The sequence below is a fragment of the Danio rerio genome, chromosome 9 (assembly GCF_049306965.1).
Source record: "Danio rerio strain Tuebingen ecotype United States chromosome 9, GRCz12tu, whole genome shotgun sequence".
In the NCBI taxonomy this organism is placed as follows: Eukaryota; Metazoa; Chordata; class Actinopteri; order Cypriniformes; family Danionidae; genus Danio; species Danio rerio.
In genome coordinates, this window is record NC_133184.1 from 34,992,946 (window position 1) to 35,020,603 (window position 27,658).

The 27,658-nt window shown below is 37.2% G+C and overlaps 2 protein-coding genes across 6 annotated transcripts in view; one reads left to right on the top strand and one right to left on the bottom strand.

Moving 5' to 3' along the window:
* usp9 (ubiquitin specific peptidase 9) overlaps positions 1–18,208 on the top strand; it is a 59,960-nt gene extending 41,752 nt beyond the window's left edge. The window contains exons 33-47 of one of the 5 annotated variants that reach the window (XM_005167736.5): positions 92–265; positions 350–491; positions 586–789; positions 2,566–3,127; positions 5,528–5,651; positions 5,922–6,147; positions 7,078–7,207; positions 7,655–7,840; positions 8,117–8,337; positions 8,595–8,683; positions 9,618–9,774; positions 9,853–10,065; positions 10,674–10,781; positions 13,815–13,910; positions 16,423–18,208. In XM_005167736.5, the coding sequence (XP_005167793.1) occupies positions 92–265; positions 350–491; positions 586–789; positions 2,566–3,127; positions 5,528–5,651; positions 5,922–6,147; positions 7,078–7,207; positions 7,655–7,840; positions 8,117–8,337; positions 8,595–8,683; positions 9,618–9,774; positions 9,853–10,065; positions 10,674–10,781; positions 13,815–13,910; positions 16,423–16,563 (2,773 nt within the window). In that variant the 3' untranslated portion in view covers positions 16,564–18,208. 5 annotated transcript variants of the gene reach the window in all.
* Positions 18,209–20,271: 2,063 nt separating this feature from the next.
* rpl8 (ribosomal protein L8) lies at positions 20,272–26,854 on the bottom strand. The gene is given in 6 exon segments (NM_200713.1): positions 20,272–20,464; positions 20,554–20,669; positions 22,255–22,473; positions 22,638–22,779; positions 25,971–26,114; positions 26,846–26,854. Coding segments are annotated over 5 exon segments (774 nt in total). The 5' UTR covers positions 26,109–26,114; positions 26,846–26,854; the 3' UTR covers positions 20,272–20,305.
* Positions 26,855–27,658: the final 804 nt, after the last annotated feature.

A 27,658-nucleotide genomic window follows, 5' to 3' on the forward strand; every position in this document is an offset into this window, starting at 1 on the left:
TTTGTTTTACTTGGTCCTCTTTTTGTTTAAGGCTGCTGGGAAAATACTTTTCTCTATATATCGGTGTCTTCATTTGTTTCTCTTATTGCAGGCTGTGGGGAGAGCCAGTCAATCTGAGGGAGCAGCATGATGCCCTGGAGTTCTTCAACTCGCTGGTTGACAGTTTAGATGAAGCTTTGAAAGCATTGGGTCACCCTGCCATGCTGAGCAAAGTGCTGGGCGGCTCTTTTGCTGACCAGAAAATATGTCAGGGCTGTCCTCACAGGTACATCAAAAATCTAATGCTATCATTTTTATTGCCTTACTAGATCTTTAAGTCCCAGTGAAACACTTTGTGCTATCTTTTCAGATATGAATGTGAGGAATCATTTACGACATTGAATGTAGATATCAGAAACCATCAAAATCTGCTCGATTCTATGGAACAGTATGTGAAAGGGGACTTGCTTGAAGGTGCAAATGCCTACCACTGTGAAAAATGCAACAAGAAGGTGTGTTAACAGTTTTAAGTCATCTTTTGGATGTCCGATGTTTACTAGACAAATGCTGTTAAGCTAAAGCTGGTGATGTGCATCTACATGACAGGTGGACACAGTGAAGCGTTTACTCATTAAGAAGCTTCCTCCGGTGCTGGCCATCCAGTTGAAACGGTTTGATTATGACTGGGAACGAGAGTGTGCCATTAAGTTCAATGACTACTTTGAGTTTCCACGAGAGTTGGACATGGAACCCTATACAGTAGCAGGAGTAGCTAAGCTGGAAGGGTCAGACGTGCACCCAGAAAACCAGGTATTTCACCTAGCCTTTTTCTAGGCCAGTATCAATTTTCTGGTTGTAATTTTTCAGGTCTTTATTACAGTATAATCACAATATTGACCTAAGCTGCAAAAAAAGATTAGAAAATATTTTTAAAAAATGCTTATTGATTAATTGAATATACATACACAGACTAAACAAATGTTTTTTTAAATTGTATTTTCTATTTAATTATTTTTATTTAAATATTTTAGTTAATCATTAAAATCAGCAGTGGGAAATAACCATATTATAATTTTAGCAATGTTTGGGGGGTAATGCATTACAAGTTACTTTTCTAAGTAACAAGTAGCACATTACTTTTAAAAAGTTATTTTTTGAAAATGTAATGTGAGTTACTTTTTAGTTCAATTAGCTTTTAAAAAAATACATTTTTCAATTAAAATTAAAGTCAATGAATCACAGTGAATAAGAGAATGTTTATTATTTTGAACACATCAAAGAAAAGGGCATTGCCTCAATGAACAGTGATTTTATCTAAGACAAATAGGACAAAAGTAGCAAACACATTGCATTAAAATTTCAATCTGTATGTACGGCATCTGTATATATATTAAAGAAAGAAAAAAACAAGTTTTGAAAGAGATCAAGCCCCACCAGGTAATAAAAAGTGACGCAAAAGTAACTTAAAAGTAAGGTAACTCGTTACTTACCATAAAAAGTAACTCAACTAGTAACTTTTTTAGGGAGTAACTCAATATTGTAATGCATTACTTTCCCCAACACTGATTGTTGGTGTAAATATAAATAACTGAATTTATTAGTTATTGGCCATTTTAACCTTTATGGCTGTTGATTAATACAATATTAGTAGGCCCACACGGAATCTGCACATGCAGAATTCCGCAGATTTTTAGCCTATCATTTATTCAGTTTATTTACTTGTGTAAATGTGTGTAAAATTTTTATTTATTCAGTTTTTTTATTAATTTCAGTAATATTATTGAATAATATGAAATTTTTTATATTATTTGTTTACGATATTGTTTGTAAAGTAATATTGTCTGTCTTTTAATAGATATATTATGTGAGAGACTTGCTTTGTTTACCAAATAAAGTGGATCTTATTGGATTTGCATTGTTAACATTAAATACAGTTAAAAATGTATTACTTTTTTTTCATATATTAAGGTTTTAGTTATTCTGCGCAGAAATGTTAGTTATTCTGCGCTGTCTTACTGGACAGCGTTAACAAACAAAAGGCATATAAATAAACCTCATAACTTGTATATTAATAACAAATCTGTACATACAATTCAACATCCAGAGCTTTTTGTCCAATTTCATCTGTTTAATATTTGTTGTCTTTTCTCATATTTATTTTCGTGTTGTCACTTAAAATGTACACTGGAAGCTTCTGTAGCCAAAACAATTTCCTTGTGTGTGTGTGTAAGCACACTTGGCAATAACACCGATTTGATTCTGGAATAGTCACAGAATCTTCATTGTTGTTAGCCAGATTAACATGTGAAAATGTTAATGGTTGAAATCATTTGGCGCTGTGATGAACAACCACTGAAATACAATCTGAATTTGTAAGACTATAAAATTTGTTATGTTATTTTGTAGTGATGTTCATGATCAAAAATAAAATTATTTTATTTATTTATAAAATAAATAAAATTCTAATTAGGCATATATCTAATTTTATTTTTATAGGGACTTCATTTGGTCTTTAAATGATGTGTAATTGCATGTCATTTAGGGCTATTTTTGTGTAACATGAATTTTGAAATTACTCTTTTACAGCAGCAGGTGATCCAGCAGAATGAGCCATCAGAGCCGGAGCCGCCCTGCAGCTCTCGCTATCGTTTGGTGGGAGTGCTGGTCCACTCAGGACAGGCTAGTGGAGGTCATTATTACTCTTACATCATTCAGAGGAATGGCAGCGGTGGCGAGGGAGAAAGAAACCGTTGGTATAAGTTTGATGATGGTGACGTCACCGAGTGCAAGATGGATGACGATGAGGAGATGAAGAACCAGTGCTTTGGAGGAGAGTACATGGGTGAGGTTTTCGACCACATGATGAAGCGCATGTCTTACAGGCGACAGAAGCGCTGGTGGAACGCTTATATCCTGTTTTATGAGCGGATGGACACATTGGACAAGGACAGCGAGCTGGTTAAATACATCACTGAGCTCACGGTGAGCAGCAAACCTCATCAAGTGAAGATGCCCTCTGCTATTGAGCGCAGCGTGCGCAAACAAAATGTGCAGTTTATGCACAACCGCATGCAGTACAGCTTGGAGTACTTCCAATTCATCAGGAAACTGCTGACCTGTAACAGTGTCTACTTGAACTCACCGCCAGGTAAATTCAAACATCATCCTTTATCTTTTGCTGTCAATGGGATCAGAGCTGAAGTAAACTATTATTTTATATAGTCAATCAATCAGTGTTTTCTTTCATATATTATAAGATTTTTTTTTTTTATATATATCCATCCTAATTTTACAGTATGAGCTGATTTCTTTGACTGTGCTATACTTCCCATTCATTAGTCAATATAGAGAAATAATGATGAGATGATCAAAGTTTAAACAGCACAGTTTACTGCACTAATATAGACCATACATATTCAGGAAAATAATGTAGTAAAATGTTTAATGTACAGTTTAATTATATAATTTGAGGGAACGTGTCTGTATACATCTGCACTAATCAAGTTTGAGGTGGATTAACACCCAGTGCTTCCCACACATAGACTTTACTTAGATGAGCTCAAGTATATTTAGTGACACATTATTTTTTACTATTATTATCTTTTTACAATTTTTATTTTATTTATTTATTTATTTTATTTTATATTTTTGCAATTAACCATTGGGAAATCTTCTCTTGTTTACTCGTTTCATACTGCTTATACATACTGCTCAGTAACGCTCTGTAGATGTACAGAGAACTGTACATTTTTGCGCCTGGTTGGGGTTTTTAAATTTACTAAAATGTCCGGGATTTGTTTTTATAAGCTGTCATTAATTTTATGTGTACAGCCGCGCGAGAGAGAGACCTTAAATAAGTCATTCTTTAATCTAAAAGACTTTAAAAAAACTACTAAATACTTGGAAAGCATAAAAATTGCATCTAAATTGGCTGCAGAGTATTTATCAACTCATTTGTCTTAATAAAATACACATCATACATCTACACATTTTATACAGTAATTATCATTTTTAGAGATGGTTTGTTTTCCTTTTTTCTGTCATTTATTTCTCATTTGCTGTATAATTTATTAGTTTGATGTCAAAATATTACATTTTATAGATTTCGAATGCTTTGGCAGTACTGTACAGAATGTCATGACAATCAAGCAACCTGAATTTGAATGAGAGATAGAGAGAAGCAGACTTGACCTGTCAGTGGGTGCACATGGTTCCTGAATAACGTAAATAAAAGAGAAATGGTGGATTTTTAAAAATCTATTTTTTCAACAGTCTTTTTTAAAACTTTAACCCTTTAAAAAAAAAAAACTTAAAATAGATGCTAATAAAAATAGTGTCAAATCAAATGATGTTTTGTTTTGTTGCATATAGTTAACTATTTATGTGCTGTGGGTGAAAGGTGTGTTTCTTTCCGGCTACCACCGCAAGTATATTTCAAACCTGTGGGAAGCACTGAACACCTCATGCACAATAGGATGCTTTTAGCTTGTGCATATATGACATACTCGAGAGTTTTTCTGTACTCACGCTCGATCAGTTTTCACTGTTCACAGTTTTCCCAGACGTTAGATGTTGCTTAATGAAAAACAGAAATACCCCAGTACACAAGGAAGGGCGGTGCAACTTTACGCTTGTCACTACATTTTAAAGAAAAAAATAAAAATCCTAAAAGCATTTAATAGTTGTGTAAGCTTTTCCACTTCTGTTTAGTGTCCTTCACAACTGCAGTTCACACCTGGTCAATTTTCAAGCCGTGAAAATTAAGTGAAATGAAACTGACCATCAAGTCCTAGTTGATCTGCATTTCCTGTGCACTCGACTAGTCTCAGCAGCTCGAGGCATGTTAAATGCACCAATCTTATTGGTCGGCAAGTGTTTAACATTGTCAAACAAACATACAACTTTGCTCGTTTATTAAATTATTCTTTTACAGCTGCCATTGGTGTGTGCACTCACATTAGCACCATTTGTTTAGTCACAAGGCTTTAAGCGTTTGTATTAATCTCACTCAGTAATTCTCCAGGTGTGCCCATGCTAAGGGCTGCATTTTCCTAATCCAAAATATCATTTAAATCTATTGTGATTTAACTGAAGTTTGTGGAAATGTAGTACATGTAGAGCAGCTCTTCTGTGGTCTGTCACTTCAGTTTTTATTTTTAAATGAAATTCGCTATTAGCTATTATAAATTGATATTTCTCTGACATTCAGCCTCATGTTATTGCTTATGCAGAAACCCACTTAAAAGACATCTTTGCACATATGAGTCAAGGCTGCTGTGTGTGCGCGCTTAATTCAATGTTAAAGGCAATCCTGCATAAAAGTCAGACTAATTTATGCCTCCTCCGACCCACCTCTGCTTGTAATATCAAAGTATACAGTTGTAATTGCTGGGCTAATGGATTCATGCCACCTCTGCTGCATTAAACACTCCAAAGACACCTAAATGCCACTTCAGAAGTGCTTCCGTCCCCCTGTGTAAATTTGGCTTTAGAGTTTTCTCTTATGCATCAGCAGTTTCCTCAACTGAGTTTTATTTGTGGCTTTTAGGTCAAGACCACCTTTTGCCTGAAGCAGAGGAGATGGCTATGATCAGTATACAGCTCGCTGCTAGATTTCTCTTCAGTACTGGATTCCACACCAAGAAAATAGTCCGTGGCCCAGCTAGTGATTGGTAAGCAATTTGTGTTTTAATTACATTGTGTTTCTCAACCATGTTCCTGGAGGTCCACCGACGCAGCATGTTTTGAATGTCTCCTTTGTTTGTCAAACACAATACAGGTCTTAGTCTCTGCTAATTAGCTGATGATCTGAATCAGGTGTGTTTAGTTAAGGAAACGTGTAAAACGTGTAGAGCTGGTTGTCCTCCAGGAACGTGGTTGAGAAACACTGATCAAATTTGAATCTGTTTTTCAGTTTGTTGAACTGTTTATTGACGTTTCAGGTATGATGCTCTGTGCATCTTGTTGAGACACAGTAAGAATGTGCGTTACTGGTTTGCACACAACGTCCTCTTTGCATATCCGAATCGTTTCTCCGAGTACCTGCTTGAGTGCCCCAGTGCAGAGGTTCGAGGGGCCTTCTCCAAACTCATCGTATTCATTGCACATTTCTCCCTGCAAGATGGACCCTGCCCCACACCGATTGCCTCACCTGGACCTTCAAGTCAGGTGTGTGATTTTAGTAAAGTTACCATCTCTATAGGTTGTGTGCCATCACGTGGTTCTGTTGACGCGCGGAATTCAGATGGAGGTCTGTGTTTTTGCTAGTTTTAAAGGAGATATAAAAAGAAAATAAGCACATATGTTGGGCATGATCCTTATCATGAAGACTGCCAAGTTTGCTACTGAACTATAATATATTTTCCTGTCATTAATGTGGTAGATACTGTATAAGCTATTATGTTACATGAAAGTACTATAGTAAATACTGTAGTGTTTGGAAGCATACTATAAATAATTACTTGAACTAAACCATCATAGTAATAATATTGTTGCAGTGGTACAACACAACTGCAGCGATTAAACAAATTATTCAAGAGGCTTCAGTTTTCTTAGCTATAATTATACACCATCACAATGAGTTTACACTAACATTACAGCATTTAATACAGTTTATCAGTTTACTATGCTACAGTATTCTGTAGCATTCATTAACAAAGGGTTGTACACATTATACACTTCACTGTAGTGTGGTTCCAAAACTTGTTTATTATTTATTACTATCGTTTTCCCCCATGCGGATATCCTCCAGACATCACAAAATAACAGACAAAAGCATACGAAAATGTGGACATAGTCTACATTATTATTTATTTATTTTTATGAGGAAGAAAAAGTGCTCCACAATAAGAACAGACTAACTTTGTCACAAGGGTTGTATTTTTTTTTATTTCAGTCGATGAACTTAATATCAACAAACTTTCGCTGCTGCTGAGCATCTCTGTTCACATTATGGTTGTTTATTCTGCTGAAACACCAGTAAAGACATGGATGATTACAAAACCAGGAATTAATCTGAAGGTTAAAGTGAAGAGACTGATTGGAGCTCTAATTGATGAATTCAGTTTATTGGATTTTTATCTTTGTCCCTTTTCCCAGGGCTGTGATAATTTGAGTTTAAGTGAGCACTTGTTCCGTGCTGTGCTTAATCTTCTACGAAGGGAAGTGTCTGAACATGGCCGTCACCTGCAGCAGTACTTTAACCTTTTCGTCATGTATGCCAACCTTGGTAAGTGCTGCTTTCCATTTTTTACTCTTTATCGAACAAGGAACTATTATATGGTTACTTAATTGACATTGATTACAGTATAATTTCAAAATAATGGTAAGACTTTATTTTGATGGTCCCTATTGCACATTTTGTTGACTAGAAGTTGAAATGCAACTACATGCCAATTACTTTTCTTTTGAGTATTAGTGGACTGTCATTTTAAGTTGATATGCTCCTTCAACTGACATTTAACTGACCAGAAGAAACTTTGCGAGTACGTGAACTTACACTAATCATAGCCCTAACTCAACGGTCTACTTATAATCTATGGAGAATTAATTGGCATGTAGATGCAATGTAACTTAAACTTTTAAAAAGTGTTTTGTACTAATCCTCAGTTACACTCCAGGGTTTTCCAATACAGACTTGCATTCTAAAATCTCATACCTCGTTTCGTCCACTCAGGCTTGGCAGAGAAGACACAGCTGTTGAAGCTTGGGGTACCAGCCACTTTCATGCTTGTGGCACTGGATGAGGGTCCGGGCCCTCCAATTAAGTACCAGTATGCTGAGCTGGGAAAGCTCTATACTGTTGTCTCACAGCTAGTTCGCTGCTGTGATGTGACATCACGCATGCAGTCCTCAATTAATGGTGAGAATGTGTTGTAACTTGCTTGCTAAACGGTTTCTAATTTTAGTCCTCAATGCCCAATGAAGATAGTCATCCTTGCTCAGGATTTCCTGACTGACACAAAGCCATCTCCAGGCATAATTGCCAGGTTGGCATGGCTTGGAGCAGAGGGCAGTTAACAGGAATTTAGTACAGATCTTTTTTTTTTTTTTTGCAGTGTTACTTTTAAATGCATGGTTTTGCTTTCGTTCCTCCTGGAAACTTCTGCCCAGACTTTTCACCTCTTGCCTATTCTAGGTAACCCTCCGCTGGCTAACCCATATGGAGACCCCAACACCACCACTCCCATCATGCCCCTGCAGCAGTTGGTGGTGGACATCCTTTTTGTGCGCACCAGTTATGTGAAGAAGATTATCGAGGACTGCAGTAACTCGGAGGACACTATCAAACTGCTGAGATTCTGCTGTTGGGAGAACCCTCAGTTTTCCTCCACTGTGCTTAGTGAACTACTGTGGCAGGTGAGAATAATCTCCAGCTACCAGACCATCTTTTCCGTTTTAAATTGAAGCAGTATCATAAACATTTTGTTTGGCTATTTTACATTTTCCGAAAGACTCTTTTGAGTCCTAAAAACTGCAAGATTAAGACTTTAGATAGTTGTTTCTTTTAAACTGAAGTAGCAAAATGCTCTTAGAATTGTGAAACAGTGTAAACTATTCATAAATCCATGAATGTATAAATGTTTAATGTAATGTGTCTTTGTTTATGTGTGTAGGTGGCGTATTCATACACGTATGAGTTAAGGCCTTACCTGGACTTGCTCCTTCAGATCTTGTTTATTGAGGACTCATGGCAGACTCACAGGTCAGTCTGACTCTGTAATACTTAAACTCTTCCATGTTCTTTAAAGGTCCGTACTGGCCCAATACTCCCATATGCATTTCCGTTCTGTCATCAGTTGAAATAGTAAAAATTTTGCATAGATTATGATAGACATTTGTCTTTTTCCCAATGATTGCTGACATGTGCAGGAAGCAATTAAATTAACTACAACACGCTAGACCACACAGAAACTGAAAGATACACTTTTAAATTTGAGTTTACAAAACAAAAAAGTACCTCTTTTTTTGGAGGGGTTTATTATAACACAGACAACACACAGTTATTTTAATCACTTTCAACAATGTTTTATAAAAATTCACAGGGTTTTCTTTAAAAAGATACCAAACGTTGGCATTTACACCTCTGCATGTGGATTTGGCAGGCTTAACATTTGGGTAGGGAAAATCCAGGCGGAAACCCCAAAATGCTGCAAAAGTAGGCATCGCCATCTGTGCTGTGAGAGACTGTCAACACAACGGTGCTGTCTCACAGTGTCTGTCATAGGAAATCAACACTTGCTGTTGTGAATAATTTAAAGCATCTTCTAATTGGATAACCACACACAGTGTCATATATAATTAGACACCTAACAAGTCATCGATTACTGAGGTCATTTGCCTGGTCACTGTCTGGCATCATTTTTTTTAATGAGAATATTAAAAGAGCACAAAGTCATATATTAATCAGTATTCTCATATAATTAACAGTTGTCATCATAGATTTTTTTTATTTTTATTTATGTTTATGATACGCAACACAAACACCTGTTTAAATACCGGAACATTTACTTGAGTCTTTCTCATTAGATCCTGAAGTCCTTAATCTTGGCATCTTGACCTCCCTTTTAGACCTGTGGGGGAAATAAACTCCTGCCTGCTTAATAAAGTCCCCTGCTCTTTTTCATCGATTTTTCTAGAATCCACAATGTTCTGAAGGGAATTCCCGATGACCGCGATGGGCTTTTTGACACCATTCAGCGCTCCAAAAACCACTACCAAAAGAGAGCTTATCAGTGCATCAAATGCATGGTGGCTCTCTTCAGCAACTGCTCAGTGGCCTATCAGATTCTCCAGGTGAGTTTCAGCATAAGAATCACTCCACACTTGTATGTCTTTGGATTATGAAATTGATGTATGATTTGCCTGTTCCAGAGTAATGGAGATCTAAAGAGGAAGTGGACCTGGGCAGTGGAGTGGCTCGGTGATGAGTTGGAACGGAGACCTTACACTGGCAACACTCAGTACACCTACAACAACTGGTCCCCTCCTGTCCAGAGCAATGAAACCTCCAATGGATACTTCCTGGAGCGCTCCCACAGTGCCCGGATGACCTTAGCCAAGGCCTGTGAGTTGTGCCCAGAAGAGGTGAGTTTTGGCCACCTTTGTTTATTTGGAACATTTTAGCCAATGTGTTCAGTATTGAGAAGTTCATGTGTGCTTCTGCCTATTAGACTTTTTAATAATTGCGTTTGTTTTAGATTTAAGTTTCTGCATGATTTGCTTTTACAGAAGCCTTTTCAGTAAATACTAATTGTTTTATGTAGAGAAGCCTCTTATATTTAGTTGAAATCACCACTAAAAGCTCATACCGTGACTTTTTAATGATGGGCAGGCACACATATCCAACATTTGGATAATATTTTTGGAAGAAATTAGTGCTCAATCACTACATTTAACTATAGGTAGGGCTTTGAGTTTTCGACTTTATTTTTATTATTATTTCCAGGTTTTTTTTTTATATGTAGGTTATATAATGCAGGCCTTTTTAAATGCTTTTGGTGTTTGCGTATATTTAAGTTTCATTCTATTGTAATTTAGTTATTGTTTATCATTTTTAATAATTTGCTGAACTAAAACGCTTGCTCTTATCCAGTAAACTCATTCAATAGCTGACCACAGATGTGAAATGTATGCAGCCGTAGATGCATAATTTGTTGGAAAAGTATGCAATATTAACTGCCGTTTCAAAATAGTGTCACTTAACGAAGCACGAGGTGGTTTCTGAAGAGGACGCTGGCCGGAACCCGTCCTCCACACAGCAGCTTTTGCCAGGGGAAGTGACAGGCCCACAACAGCACACCGTAAGACTCGTTTGGCCCAGCCACACTGGTGCATCTGCGTAACTTTTTGGTGTTCACAGGGCGTGATGTAGACAAGAACCATCTTCCACCTCCCTCAAAAACAACTCTCAATCAGCTGTTACTGCGTCCTCATCTCAGTGTGTCCAAACTGTTTCTTTTGACCCAACTAGAAGTACTAATGTGCTACGTGATCGAAAACTCTAAGCCTTGGCTATAGTGTACAGATGAGTTGGAGGTCATTTTTTGTGTCTGGTGGTCTTTTTTTTTCTTTTGAGTTTGTGAAACTGTTTTAATCATTTAGTCCAAAAATATCCTGTATTAAGAAGCTTTTGGGTGACTGCAAATTTTTGCCCCTTTAAATGGGTTTAATCACCCAAAAATGCTAATTCTGTCATTTTGCTGTCATCTTTCTAAATGAAAGACTTTTGTTCTTGATCTTGAACGCATGATAGAAAATTAGGTTACTAAATGTCTGCCCCTCCATTCAGATGCTGTTCTCCCAAATTTGAGCTTCAAAATGTTCAAAAAATTTATTTAAAAAGTAATCAATGTGTAAGCACAGTTTCAGAAGTCTAATTAAGTGTCTAAGTATCACTGATCATATCTGGCAACATTGCGTATAAAAATACGGGAAATGCCCCCATATCCCCCTTGTATATAAGCCTAGTTTAAACCATTACTAATATGCAAAATGCTATGTATGGTAAACATAGCAAACATTACAAAATTAAAAATCAAATAAAAGGTTTAGCTATTAAAATCAATGACCTATACAGAAATTAAATCAAGTCATAAAATTGTTTACTTTTCTTTCACTGTATTTAAATACTGATTAAAGTTATTTAGTGAAGAGCAGCGAATCTCTCATTTTGATCCACTGTTTTGTTGGATGACAGAAGTGTCACTTTAAGAATGCACAGATCTTAAAGCATTCAATTACTTTCGTTACTGTTTGTTCATTTAAGACAAAATTATTTGTTTAAAATAAAACATTCCAGGATGGACATGTTTATATATAATTAAGTGTATTTGTCTGTTAAAAAACCCACCCAAATTCAAGTGTCCACATTCGCTCCTCTTCAAATCACATCAATATTACTGCGTCGGTCAGTCAGCACCATGAATGGACTGATTCAGAGGTTGCATGTGAAGTGCGATGGTCGACACCTTGCTTTAATAGAAATGAAGTGAATGCAGCCATTTTAATTTCAATGTGCTATCAAGCCAAAACAAAGGGGAAGCATTTCTCTCTCGACAAGCTCTTGCAATTTAATCACATTTGAGATCGACTCTTGATGCTGCTTTCACTTTTCATAGAAACCTCCACCCACCAAAATATGGGACAATACTTAAACGGGATGACAGCAGGATAGAATTTTAAATTACGGGAGAATCCTGGCAAAAATGGGAGGGTTGTTGGTATGCCACTGATATGAGATGTGCTTTGAGAGAGCCAATTTCTATTTAGACCTTGCTTCATTTTATAAAATTGTGGAATAGTGAGTACTTAAAGGAATGCACTTTTTTTGGGAAAAGGCTCATTTTATAAGGCAATGAGTTAAATAGTCAACTTTTGTATTTTTTTGAAGGAGAATTTAAGGATTTATGCTAAGCTAAAAGTGCTCCAGACCTGGGGGGGGGTTGCACCAGCTGTTCAGAACTTCTTTCTTAAACCGGAACGTAAATCTCACACTAGGCCTACAGTAACTACTAGATAGTTTGTAACTAAATTTGTTGCACCACGTTCTTAAGGCAAACCATAGTTAGTCGGTCGTAAGCACTCCATAGAGTCATGCAAAGTCTCATTGAATGACATAATATAAAATAAGAAGCATTTCAATTGTTAAACTGCTGTAACATTCTGCAACTAATGTGCCCATGAAAATAAAATGACAAATTAAATTGATCAAATTACAGTAGTCAGTCACTATAACAGATGCACATACATGCATCGTGAGCCATACATGTAAAATACATGAGGTTATCAAAACATTAAACTTGATTTATATATATTAAGGCTGTAAGTAGAGGGAGATGATTCTTCATTATCATCGTGAGCTTCCCAATGTAAACTAATCTCTTTTCTACCATGATACTTGATAACTTAAATATTAAGTTGGAACCTAGTGTTAAGTTTAAATTAAGTTCGGTGGTGCAACACAAATACTTAGTTTCCTTTAAGTTGTAACTTAGTATCTCTTTAGGTCACAAGAACGCTTTGTTTTAACTTGTACAACTTTGGTGCAACCAGCCCCTGGAAATCAGCTGAATGTATTCAAAAATTTAAAACTCAAACCTATTGAACTCCAGCGAGTTGTAAAATGAGCAAATTTCCAACAAAATGTAGTGTTCTCTTGAGGGTGCATTACCATACAAAGCAGTCACATTGCTCCATAAAACTGGGGTTAAACTCTTGGATTCATAGTTTTTTTTTTTTTCTGAACATTTTGAAGCTTTGAGGTGAAAAACTGCAGAAAGCTGTGGTTTCACCAAAATAGGATCGTTTTGTTCCAAAAGTCTTGTGCAGTTGTAAACACAAGATATTGTGTATATCCTGGCCAAATTTTTATTTCATGGAGAACAAACATTAATATTATATCCCATTCTGATGATTGACTTTCTTTATGGGGGTGAAAAACCGATCATGTTTAGCATTAGTCATGCTAAAGTCTAATCACATAAATCAATTCCTGTCTGTCATCAGAAGCTTCTTTTAGTTTTGAAAACACTTATTAAAACCAAAGTCTAGTAGAGTCTGATGCGTGTTGTCCATTTCTGGTCTTCCCTCATCTGTCATTGGATTTCACTGTCTGAAAAGCCGTACAAGTCCCCAAGTAATTTCTGTTGTTCATCAAAATTGAACATTGTTGCCCAAAGCATTCATGTTGTATTTATTTTGCATGTTTAACTCCCTTTTTATATTGTAAGGGACTTTTAACGAGTAATGTGCAACCTTGATTCGTTAGTATTACTGGAACAATTCAATATTTAACAGAAAGAGTATGTCTAAAGCTTAATGTGTGTTGTTTTTAGGAGCCTGATGAGCAGGAGGCCCTGGATGAGCAGGACCCTTCTCCACCAGAGGACACTGCTCTCTACCCTCACTCTCCAGGCAGCAAGTTTCAACAGGTACTCCTACACATCTTTTAAACCGTGTGTGTGGATATATTATATAGATTTGTTGGATTTGTCATTGGATGACTGAAGATTGTAGCTGAAGTTTATGGTCTGTGATTGTTTTGGTTTTGGAAGATTTTTTCTTATGCACGATATATAAACAGAATTATTGCAAGAGTAAGTATAGTATAAGCAATAACCATATTGCAGAAAGGTGGAATAAATGTCAGTTGTATTTTGTCAAGCAAAAATCTGACCAATCAGATGGGGTCTTTATCCTTGCCTCCCTAGTATGTGCTGTCCTGCTATTGGCTCAAAGTTGAACTTAAAGCTGTAAAAAAAAAAATTAATGTCAGAAGTAGAGACAGGAGAGGAAAATGACAACAGCCAATAAGAGTCAGAATATCTGCTGAGGTTTACAGTCGTTTAAAGTGTTTAAAAGGTCGCAAAACATCAAAACACATTTTTCATGTAGGTGTCCCACATAGCCAAAAGCCCTATCAGGACATATATTTTGCACTAAAAAAACAAAATTGTTAGTTTTTTTTGCATTGTTTAGAGCAAATCCGTTCTTCCGGATTAAAAAGAAATTTTGAAGCGACGTCAAGGCCATGAGATCCTTGTGTAAATTCCAGCGTGAAGATTGGCTGCACAAAGTGACGTCATTTGAGTTTTCAGCATTAATTCATGAGAGACTTGGTGTGAAACCAATCAGTGTGCTCTATTGTGAACGAGATGCACCTTCTTTAGTATGCATGATACAGCTTCAGATACTCCTTTTACCTGTTACAGTGTTCAGAGAGACGCCATGTTGTGTTACCAACCGTAATTCAAACAAGGAGAAGAATAATTGTTCGTAGTCATGGGTAATCATTTTTGCGTTTATAAATGTGCTGCTATGAAGGTTTTGTTTCCATTTCCCCAGGATGAGAGCACAGCTCATGTGTGGACTCTGCTGACGTGACAAAATTATGCTTGTAAAGAACATTTTTTTACCCAAGAGCTTTTTGCATCTGCAAATGCTGAAATGCGGATTTGCCACTTAAATTTTGTGAAAAAATAAATAAAAAGATACGGTCCCAGTTGGTGTTGATTGTCCTGTCTCTATGGATTTGGAAAATGTGTGATCAATGTGCTTTGTTTATTCAGATGGCAAAGTTGGTTAGTATCGTCAGCAGTACTCTATTTTTAAAGACATTACTTATTCAAAATGATTTATTTACTACGTTTACTGTACGTTAATATCAATACAACATTTGGATAACGTTACATTGTATTGTCAACAGTACTCTTTCAGTTTTTGAAGACATTTCTCCGTATCTTCAGTAATTTACAATGATATTACAACAATATTATTATGCACTGAAAACGCTTTGTTCGGTGTCTTTTTGAATGGTTGTGTGGTTGGAGGATTTTCAGTCCATAGTATTGTAGTGATATTACAGTAAACGTAGTAACTAAATCATTCTGACTAAGGTATGTCTTTAAAAACTGAAAGAGTCCCACTGATAATACCGACTAACTTTGCCATCTGAATATACAAATAAAGAGCATTTATCACACTTACCCAGTCTGAAGAGACACAACAATCAACACCTACTGAAACAAAGTCTTTTTTTAAGATGAGTCGCAAATGCGGCTTTCACCATTTCCACATTTGAAAAGCTCTCGGGTAAAAAATGTTCCTTGCAAACATCTTTGTGTCACATGTCAGCAGACCACCGTAATCCACACATGTGGGTCCACAAGTGATCAGTGCTCTCATCGCGGGGAAATGGATACAAAACCGTTATTTCGACACATGACTCCGAACGATTCTTCTACTTGTTTGAAATACGGTTGGTAACACAACGTGGGGTCTCTGAACACTGTAACAGGTAAATGAAGTCTTCTAAGCTTGATCATGCATATTAATGAAGTTGCATCTCATTCACAATAGAGTGCACTGATTGGTTAAAACAAAGTCTTCCTCATGAATCAATGCTGAAAACTCAATGACGTCACTTTGTACTGGCCGGTACAGACAGCCAACCTCCACACTGGAATTTACACAAGGATCTGATTGCCTTGATGTATCTTCAAAATTTATTTTCAAATTGGAAGAACAAATTTGCTCCGAGCAACATGAGATATGTGTCCTAATAGTGTTTTTAGCAGCGTGGGACATGTATATGATCGACAACATCTAAAAAACTTGTTTTTGTGTTTCGTGACCCTTAAATTTTTTTTAAACTTTGCACTGAATAATTTATGTTATTATCTATAAATTATCAAATGATCTATTCTCTATCTATTTTAGTTTGATCTTTTACTTTATTAAACAATACAGCATGTTTTCCCTGTGTGAAAGTAGCTCTGCCAATAAGTTGGACCACAACTGTGTATAGATGTATTAGTTGCACTGAATGCTGAAGTGCACTGATGAAATGCATCACACCAGCCCATGTTCAACAACTATACTTGCAAAGCAGATAGGATGTTTAATGTGATCTGTCAGGTAATCATCTGTCATTGTTGTTCCCAGCAGAATAACCTCCCGCATACGCAGCCCTACACTGGCCCCGCCGCACAGCACGTCAACAACCCTCAGCGTCCCGGCCCACGAGCACAAGAGAACTGGGAGCCCCCCGAGGAGACGCCTCAGCCCAGCCAGACTAAAGACTAACAGCACGCTGTCCCACTGTCCTCCATCTGAGATCTCCAGCAGGAGTCTCCAGTCCAGAGCAAGACCAGGCCCCTCCATCCTGCTCCACTCCAGAACATCCAGCTTCCCTCAATCTCTAACCCTGGAGCGGAGCATTAACTGTCAAAAGTCTAACTCGCGGTGGACTCTGCATATTGTTTGTAATAATAAACCGGGCCTGATGCACTTGTCTCGTGACAGAGGTGTACATACTATGTTAATGTTTTGACTGTTCAAAAGCAACAGCGCGTGTGATGCTGTTGAGAGACTGCAGATTTATCAAAACCAACTGAAAAAAACAAACAAAAAAAAAACTACAAAAAAAAAAAGATACAAATACTACGGTGAAAGACAAAAAAAATAATCCCTGTTTTATCCCATGCTCAGTAGTAAGGTTTGGGCCGTTTGGGTCATTCTGCTTTTGATCATACATTATATTCATGTCAAAGCTTAACCGGCTGTGGCGCCTCGTGAGCGAGAGTTGGCCATAGTTTGTGAACGATGGGACGGTTGGGTGATGATCTTGACGTTTCGTTGATGTGAATGGGGTGCTGATGCAACTTTATTCTGGAAATTCCTATTGCCTTTTTCTTTCTTTCTTTCTTTTTCTGGTAATAATTCAATAATTTGAAGACTCCAGCTGACACGCTGTAACATCTTAGCATGGCTTCACATCAAACTAGTATAGCCGAAGGCAGTTCCGCCATTATTTTTTCTTTTTTTGGTCCACAGCAACCGGGAAGAACCTTTCTGTTTGGTCCTCCCTCCTTCCATACGCTCTTCTAGATTTGATGTTTTCGAAGCAATGTAAGAAATAAGTGGCTTTACAATTGCACACGTTTCCTCGGATAAATATTTGGCTGTCGCTTTGTTTGGTGGGATAAACGCTTAAGTTTTGACGATAGGAATTTTAGAACGAGAGAAAATATATGCAACAGTTTCTGCCTGGAGCATTAGGGGACAGAACTCGTTTGGCTTATTTGTCTCGATGCTCGCGTCGGACAGATGAACTCCTGGCAAATTTAGACGGCCGCCCGACTTCGTGATCCCTGTTCACATTCGTGTATTCAAATAGAGGCCTGTTCTGGGGATTCTTCATTTAAGGAGAGTGAACATAAAAGCAGGGTTGTACCATAACATAAAAGAATAAAATAACTGCTGGTTAGTCATGTTGCAACTTCAGTTAGTAAAGTCTCTTGGATTTAAAGGAGTAAACATCGGTAGATACTGTATGTATTTAATTGGTAACTTGAATGCTTTTTTTTTTTCCTTGGATTTTGTTGGAAAAATACCAAATACTCCTGCAAATGAAAATATTCTGCCCATCATATATTTAAATATTTTGCTGTTTTATTTTATAGAATTTATTTTGTTGTATTTCACTAAAAGAAAAATAGAATTTGATTTAAGAGGAACATTTTTGTCCTTGTGTTATTTTTAAAGATTATTGACTGTACAGAGTTCTTCGCCCTGTTTTTTGCCGACTTTTGTTTTGGCCATGATGTGACGCTGAATTCTGAAGCCACAGTCACAACGTTGACTTTCACTTTGTGAGGTTTTTGTGCACAGAAATATTAGAGAAAAGCATTGCGCCCTTCGAGAATAAAGAAAAGAAATCTGGAAACAATGTGTCTCGGTGTGAGTTTTGACAACCGTGAGTTCATTAGCCTGAAATGTTAAAGCAAAACTTGCGTTCATAAGGAACTTCTGATAATACTGAAACAAAGCACTTACCGCCTTGGGCAGGGGTGCCCAAACTCGGTCCTGGAGGGCCGGTGTCCTGCTTATTTTAGTTCCAACCCCAATTAAACATACCTGAACCAGCTAATCAAGCTCTTTCCAGGTGTACTAGAAACTTCCAGGCAGGTGTGTTGAAGGAGGTTGGAGCTAAACTTTGCAGGACACCGGGCCTTTAGGACCAAGTTTGGGCACCCCTTGCCTAGGGGAATGGCAGTTAGGCATGGGACGATAACCCTTTTCAAGGTATACCGCGGTTTGGAAAAGTCAAGGTTTTAAAACTGCCAAAAATTTCTGTAAAATATCTCCTAAGGTATTTGTAAGATTTTGTATTTACATTTTTTTTTTTTTTAGGACATTATCTCCAGCAGAAAAAAATATATATCCAAAGATGCCATTTTAAGTGGTAAAGAAATCTCTCTTTTTGAAACAAAGACAGCAGAAGTTAGTGATTCATTTGAATTATTTAGCCTGACATGTTTACTGCTCCAAAATATAAATCTTTCAAAACAAAATTAATATATATATTTTTTTTTCAAAAAGGGGAAAAAGTGAGCACAATACTGTGATTTTTATTTTTATCCAAGGTTATACTGTCAGAATCTCATACAGGCCCATGCCTAATGGCAATATTTTCAATACTCATTTAAAGTACTGGTTCAGACAAAAATAAAATTGTCATTTGCTACCCTCCAATTCCAACCTGTTTTTCTAGGGCAAGCAAAGCTGATCCAAATAATGGAGTATTTACAAGAATCTTAATCAGTTGCATTAGCTGTGTTTGATTAGGGTTCGAGCAAAACTCTGCAGAGGTTAAGCTCAAACTTCCCTCAACACACCTGAATGGAAGTTTCAAGTATACCAACTTGAATAGCTGGTTCGGGTGTCTTAATTGGTGTTGGAACTAAATTCTACAGGACACTGGCCCTCCAGACTGAGTTTGGGCACCCGTTTTAGAGAAAAGATATTTTAAAGAATGAATTAACTTTTAAATGAAAGCTAATCATTGACTTTCAAACTAAGCTTTTCCTACTATGGATGTTTAGTGCTGTTCTGAAAAAAAAAAAGTCCCAAAAGATTGCAATCATTTAAATAAGGAGTGAATGTTCAATTTTGGGTGTACTGTCCCTTAATGTGTCTAATTACAAGGAATTTGATTAAATTCTAAACCAAGTTTGGGTGCAGTTCTGGACTGTCCTCATATTTATGAAGCTATTTTAAGAGCAGCCTGATGCATTTCATGAACGTGCATTTTTTTTTATTTTTTTTTTTATATAAATTCAGTGATCCTGTCTGAATTTTAGGAAAAGATATTAAAACCCAACAGAGCTTAAATTAGGCTCAGTGTTTACACTAACGGAAGAACCATTACTATACCAGTCATTTTAGTAGAAAATACACAAAACAATGCAAACACTTAAGGATTTCTACACCTTATCTGCACTTCCCTTAGTGTGCAGCAGAGCTCACAGATCACCCGCCACTTTCTGGATGTCCATTGGGCTGATTTTAAACACTGCATGGAGTTTTTTTTCTTTTGGGCAGGAAATGTTGAGTGCGAGTCCAGGTAAACTAATTGCAGAAACTACACTAAAACGTCTTCTTGTCTGGAATGTATGCAATTTAAATAATCAAAGTTGCTGTCATTACTTAAGACTGCGACTTGTTCAGTAGGACCAATGGAGGATTTGAAACTGAGAACAGCGCAAGTTTGAATACACAGTTCCCACAATTCTTTAATTCATAGTGTTGAATGGTGCTAACTTTTTGTATGAGTGATTAAATGATCAGAGTGTGACAGCTACTTTCAGATCTACTATTTAAAAAAAAAAACATTTAATGGTCTTTCATGATGAGTTTACCATGTATGATTTGATTAACTTTATCATAATTGTATCCACACCAGCGCTTAAATGATGCGAGTGTACTGATAAAGTCACCAGACAAGTGAAATTTGTTGGGACACATTTTATTATGAAGATACAGATTAGTTTTCTTTGTCCTGGACGGTCTTTGTTCCTCGCAGTCTGCCAGTACGACGGGCAGCGATGAGACCGACCTTGCGTCCAGCGGGCGCATCTCTCCTGATGGTTGAGGGTTTACCAATGTGCTGATGGTTACCACCACCGAAGGGATGCTCAACAGGCTGCAGGAGGACCAGATTTTTAAAATCAGCATATACGGCTTTAAATCAGAAACTAACTTGACCTGTAATAATACATGAAATGTGCTTACGTTCATAGCCACACCACGGACACGAGGCCAGCAGTTTCTCTTGGCCTTGTATTTGTGGTAAGCACGTCCTGCCTTCAGGATGGGTTTGTCAATACGACCACCACCAGCAACAACACCTTCACAAAAACACAGTAAACTTCAGCTTCTTAAACACTTCCAGGTTTCACTAAATACATAAAGTTTGTTGAATGATTATAATGTACATTTTTACTTAAACTCTTAATCTCAGGTTTGCCATGTGAAACCAGCATGCCTTTTCTAGAGCGTAAATGTGTGTATTTTGTTCAAATGACAAGCCCTGTACTATAGACCAGATCCACAAGTGTTCTCAAACTTGAAATCACCAGTCATAAAGCTCTGTATGACAAACATAAAGAAAAAGAACCAAGCCTGAAGACTTTGACTTCATTTATAAAGTCATTAATAAGAAACATTAAACTCAAGTTAACGTAATTTCAAATAACCCAACAAAAAATAGATCAATAAATAAATATGAAATACATTCCACCTTCACTGCATCATAATTAATGTAAAAACAATAATAAAGTAGAAGGATTTAAAATGACAATGAATAAGTATTTTAGGGTTCCACAGTGATCTTTGAGCTGTCTTTTAACACACTGGTTCCTAAAGTGGGGGTTGCAGGACAATGTGCAGCAAATAAACTAGTAAATTAACCTACAGAAGAAAAAAAAAATAAGTTACATAAAAAAGCAAATAAAAAGCCATTAAACTTTCGATTTTTGCAACCACAGGGGTGATTCAGTTATATTAAAGCTCTGCAATAGCATCAGATGCAGCAGACTCCAAGTTAAACTGACACCATTACAGCACTCACCAACATTAAAAAAAATACAGGACACAACTGAACATGAAGGAAAATCTCAGAGTGGCATTTTCCAAAATTAAACAACAAACAGACTTGGGCCTATTGCCTGGGAACCTGTTTTAACATATGATCAAATGACTCCGTGAACATGCCAGGCAAAGATGATGATTATATATAAAATACCAGGGTTTCTGCAGGTTTCATCAAGCCAAATACAACACTTCAAGACCCCTTTGAGACCATTAAGAATGAAATTTTAGACTTTATACAAGGTTAAAGACTGGGATTCTTTCCTAATAGCCCGGGGTCATGAGGAATCGTGTAATTTTTTTTATTTTTTAGCTGATTAGGGAATTTAATTTGGGGAGTTTGCTGCAAAAATGTCTAATCAAATGTGAATTGTATTTAGTTTTTTAGAATTGTATAAGGTTTTACTGGGATGTATTGTTGGTCAGTGGATGGATGTCGGCCTGATTAAGTAGCTTTACTTGGACAGCAAAATTAGGACCCTTTTAAAATTGTTGAAGACCTACAAAACAATATTTCAGTGAATTTAGGACTTTTTAAAGGCTAAAAAAAAAAAAAAAAAAAGACTCCCAAGACTCGGCAGACACCCTGATTTACGTTCTGTAAATCAAGACAGAAAAAAGTTGTATGTTTTGCTCAGAAAAAAGAAACAGAAGAGTCTTATACCCTCTACATTACAGTAAAAATGAAGCTGTGTTACACTTATTCTAATGCCTAATAACCTTTTCATCTTGGAGCATTTTGCACAAATATTAATCTGGATTATTATCACCATGAAATCAACATGATTGATCAAACAGATCATGATCAACAGATTGTCAAGTCCTCCAAGCACTTCTGCTTACCAACAACGGCTCTGTTTGCAGAAGAGATGACCTTCTTGGATCCAGACGGAAGCTTCACTCTGGATTTCTTGGTCTCGGGATTGTGGGAAATAACGGTGGCGTAGTTTCCGGATGCGCGAGCCAGTTTGCCTCTGTCTCCAGGCTTCTCCTCCAGACAGCAGACTATGGTGCCCTCAGGCATGGTGCCAACGGGAAGCACATTGCCAATGTTCAGCTGGGCTGCAGCAAGCCAAACACAGTCTCTGGTCAATACATGCATGCACGCACACGCACACGCACACGCACACACACACACACACACACACACACACACACACACACACACACACACACACCCACCGCTGGACATCTGCCTACTCTACTGTCATCCTGAAGTGCATTACCTTTCTTGCCGCAGTAGATGAACTGGCCGGTGTGGATTCCTTCAGCTGCGATGAACAGCTCGGTCCTCTTCTTGAAGCGGTAAGGGTCACGAAACATCACCTTAGCCAGAGGAGCTCCACGGCCGGGGTCATGAATGATGTCCTGCAGGAGAAAGTAGAGTCCTTTGTAAGTTCCCCTTTGTAGGGAGCAGTTCACAGCTGCTGTTAAGATGCATTTGGGTTGATCAGATCTCAAGCACAAGCCATTTGAATCAGACTTTTTTGTAACCCTTCTTGATTTAGTTAAACAACTAAATCGTATTTAATATTATCTTCATTTTCTATTTATTATTCATTTCTTTTTCATAAGTTGTGTGTTGCGGACCTCTTGGCCAGGTCACCCTTGTAAATAAGATCTTGATCTAAAGGTTTTTTTTTATCTGGTTAAATGAAGAAACATACATTTCTCTGAGGGTTGGCTCTAAACAAACAGCTAATAAAAGTTTACCTCAAATTAAATTTCTGTAAAATTTTGGGAATTTATTTTTTCTGTTGAAAGCAAAACAAGATAATCCGAAGAACGTTGGAAGCCAGCAGTGTCAGACATTTATAGAAGAAACAAAAAAAAAAAAGATAGGCAAGTCAATGGCTGCGGGTTTCCAACATTTAAGTATATTACTAACATGTTTAGTGTTCAATAGAGAGAAAAAAAACTCAAACATGTTTAGAAGATGAGTAAGAATGAGTAAAGGAGATCATTTAGATTTTGGGGTGAACTATCCCTTTAAACTTTAATGAAAGACGAGAAAAAGTGATTTAAAAGAGAAGCTTTTCCCCTGCCCTGACAGACTGAAAATGCTGTGGGTTTGTGTTGGAAACAACTAGTAACAGAACATCATATGCAACATGTTATATGGTGAATGAATGTCATTTTAGCACATTAGATGCTGAACTAACATTGCAGGGTTTCTGCAGGTTTCATCAAGTCAAATTTAAGACTTTTTAAGACACTTTAAAGAACATTATAAAGAGATTTTAGACTTGGCGCGCACACACACAAAAAGTTTATATATATATATATATATATATATATATATATATATATATATATATATAGTGACGATCTCTGAATGGACCGCACAATTTAAACAAACGCACTAATTGTGAACACCGAAATGAATGACGTTGTGGGGGCAGATGGAATCTGTTTCCAATAAAAACGGAAGTGACAAGGTGTTTGGTGGCGGGTTGTGTGGTTGGAGGAAGGTGGTCTGAGCGGAAGTGAAGGTGGAGCCAGTGTGCATAAGGACGCGACGTGCAGAATAGCGGGGCGTCCTGAAAAAGGTGATCCAAGTGTTTGTTGGGGAGCAACGGTACCAATCTGCACTGTGGGTTCTCTTGCTGGATCGTTTGCGGAGGGGTTTTGACTCGTATCTCCAGGCGCAGACCACCATAACTTCCGCAGAGTTGTTGACAAAAATCTTGGGTTGCCTGGACGTTGTCTCCGTGAGTAGTAGTCTTCCTGAATCTGCTTCGCTTAAGTCTATGATCTTCATCTCAAATCATCGTAACGTTATCCTTCGGAGGACAAGTCATCTGTTGTGAGCTAAAATCTACTATTAAAACTAGTTTCCACAGACAATTGCACAACACACTCAATTCCCTTGTGTGAGTATAGATTTTGATTTCCCCTCTTTGTGTTGTTTTTTTTTTAAATAATACAATTGGGGTAATTTTTGTTTTGCTTGTTGACGCTTATTTATTTTTGTGTTTTGTTTTTGATCTGGACTGGACTGTTTTAAGTCTTCGCTGTTACAAGATGCTAATTGAATATTTCTTGTGTTTTGTTGTTGTCACTTTTGGTTAAGAAATATGACCTGAGTTGAATTGAATCTTGTTTGATAATTTATTCCACTTCATTTTGTGTGTAACCAATGGCTTGTCTCTGCTGCTAATAACGTTATTTGGGGTAATTGTGCATAATCTGATAACGTGTGTATATATATATATAGACAGGTTTTAATTCTGTCTGGCACCCGAACAGTTCTTTACTTTAATCTTTAGTGCAAATTCATTTGTTTAGTGCAGAAGTCATTAATACTATTTTTTTTTCTCCAGGGTGCAATGGTGTTTACCAACACTCCTGTGGGAAAGAATTTTTATTAAAGTGAGTCACGTGACCAAGTGGGTATGTCGCAGGGCTCCGACACAAAGAGACTGGAGAAGTGTAGTTATTTCTTAGCGACCTACTTGAATGTGTCAAAAGAAGAAAACTCTAGTTGTATACCATTTTTAACATAATATATTTTTTCTTTTTTTAATGACAAGTTCAACATGGCTAAAAGTATATTTATTATGGAGGCAATTACATAAATAAACAAAAATAAATATTTGTTGGCTTTTGGTCCAAATTGACTGAGTACAACTTCTCTTGATTGAGTATAACTTCTATTCAACCTAATGCATGTCTGTTATAAACATGTCTATTTATAAATATGTCAACTTGTCCTTACTTCTGAAAATAGTTAATGTATGAATGCAAGATAACGGGTAATGGGGTAAATTGCTGTTATTATCATGATGAAATGTGGAATTAGTTTTTTCCCCCCTGATTTTATTAAGATATTTTGTTGATGACTGGATGAATGTTGGACCGATTGGGTAGCTTTATTTGGACAGAGGAAAATTAAGACCTGTTGAAATTAGTTAAGACATACACCACAATATTTCAGTGAATTTAAGAAATAAAGGCCTAACATTTTGTTTTTGAAATTTAAGACATATTAAGACTTTAAAAGCCCGCAGATACCCTGCATCAGAGAGCTTCATTTAAAGAAGCACTAACACACAATATGGTGCAATAATACCTGCATTAAGTAATCCAGCTGACACCAATATTTTATTATTTTCAATTAAACATTTTAGCTTATGATTGCATTTACCCAAATGAGCATTTACACCACAAAAGCAATCCAGCCAAAAGCCTCTCTCTACCTCTGGAAGAGTTGGAAAACATGGTAAAGTTGGTTTATATTCACACATTTTGACTTTATCATTAATAAAATAATTTCAATAAAGTATTCATTGCATATTCTAAATAGTGAAATCTTATTAGCAGCTGATGACTATCAAAGTACAACATTGTTCAGTCAGTTAAATGGTGCTGATGTTGTTTTGAAGTCACACTTGCATGTTATTTCAGTCAATTTAGTAAACAACATAAGGAGCGGTCACTGAATGACTGAGCAAATATAAAACCAACTTTACCTTAATTTGGAAAGCCACTTAAAACACATCAGAGCCTTAAAACACATCTTAGTAGCAGGTGTTGAATTAGACGTTTTCAACTTTTACCTTCACGATTCCCTTGATGTAGCCATGGCGTTCAGCGAAGTCAATATGACGGAGTTTAGCAGCACCTTTTCTGTGCTTGACATGGGCTTTGAAGACGGAGCCCGCACCTTTTCTCTGTCCCCTGATCACACGTCCCATTGCGGCCTGCAGAAACAATGACACATTTAAACCTTTAGCACGTTTTCACATGTAAATGGTGTGATAAGCTCAAATTAGTTTAACAGAGCAAGGTGTTTTTGCTCTTGGCAATTTAAAATACTTGTCATTTAATAAAACATGTGAATGTCACATTCACAAACACATGCAGACTGACCTGTCACATTTAAACGTATGGGACATGCAGTAAAAGATGCTCAAGAAAAGGCACAAGTTTTCAAGTTAAATTTTTCCTCAGCATCTTATTTATAAAGTTAATGTATGAATAAAACATTGTTATAGAGTTCGAGTCAATGAAAGCTGACGGAACTTTCATCTTACACCATTACATCTCTAGTGCGGTGACAGCCGCTGTTATTAATGCTAATGTTAGTAGTTTGCGTGGTTCAGTTTTCCACTATGGCGACTCGTACAATTAAAAACGATACATAATAAATAACTTAAGCACGTGTATAAAGGAAAAAAGCTCGTTTAAATAAGCATCCAGGTGGTCGTTGCAGGACGCCCGGCGCTTTAGGCCACAACACCAGACCGGATAAGCATCAACACTTCTATCAGCAATATCACACACGCTTTACACTACTAAGAGACGCGAACGGCACAGAAGAGTTCGTGACTAGTGTGGCGACACTATAAGGGCTGTTAGATGTATGGATGATGAACTTTAAATGGTGATTGTATTTAGATTGAACGGAGAGACAGAAGATTGTTTCCCATACCTAAACTCCGTTGACGGAAAGAGGAAGCGAAAGGGGGCGATGCGGATTTTCTTCCGGTGAAATGGGCGGAACGAGAGGGTCGGGAACCCGGATGACTGCACAGCGTCTCCTAGAGGATGAACATAAGAAAGCCGTTTAAAGATTAAAGGGCTAGGCGTTTAATCTAGCAACACGGGAACACAGTTTATTCTGTGTGTGTTGTTTCATACACCTTTACTAAGCATATATCATTATAATATGTTCAATTCAATTCAGCTTTATTCAATTCAGCTTTATTTGTATAGCGCTTTTACAATGTAGATTGTGTCAAAGCAGCTTCACATAAATGGTCATAGTAACTGGTACTGTGTGGTTCAGTAACTGGAACAGTGTGGTTCAGGTTTTAGTGTTTAAGTTCAGTTCAGTTCAGTTTAGCTCAGTTCAGTGTGATTTAATCATTACTGAGAGTTCAAACACTGAAGAGCCAATTCATCGATGCGTAGCTCTACCAATCCTGAACCATGCGAGGCAGTGGCAACAGCGGAGAGGGAAAAAAAACTTCACCTGATGGGAGTGAAGAAAAAAAACCTTGAGAGAACCATACTCAGTTGGGCACGACCATTTTAATTTCTCCGCTGGCCAAAAGTCTAGTGCAGAACTTCATTCGTCGTGGTTTAGGCTGGAAGATAGCCTCAGCGAAGACTCGTCTGTCCCTGGAGCGTCGCTGGAATCAGACTCATGTTCTCCACTCCCCACGACCATCAGCGCAGCAGCAGCTCAGGATATGGCCTGGTCCCGGATATGGAATCCTTGGGATCATCACGTCGCTGTTCT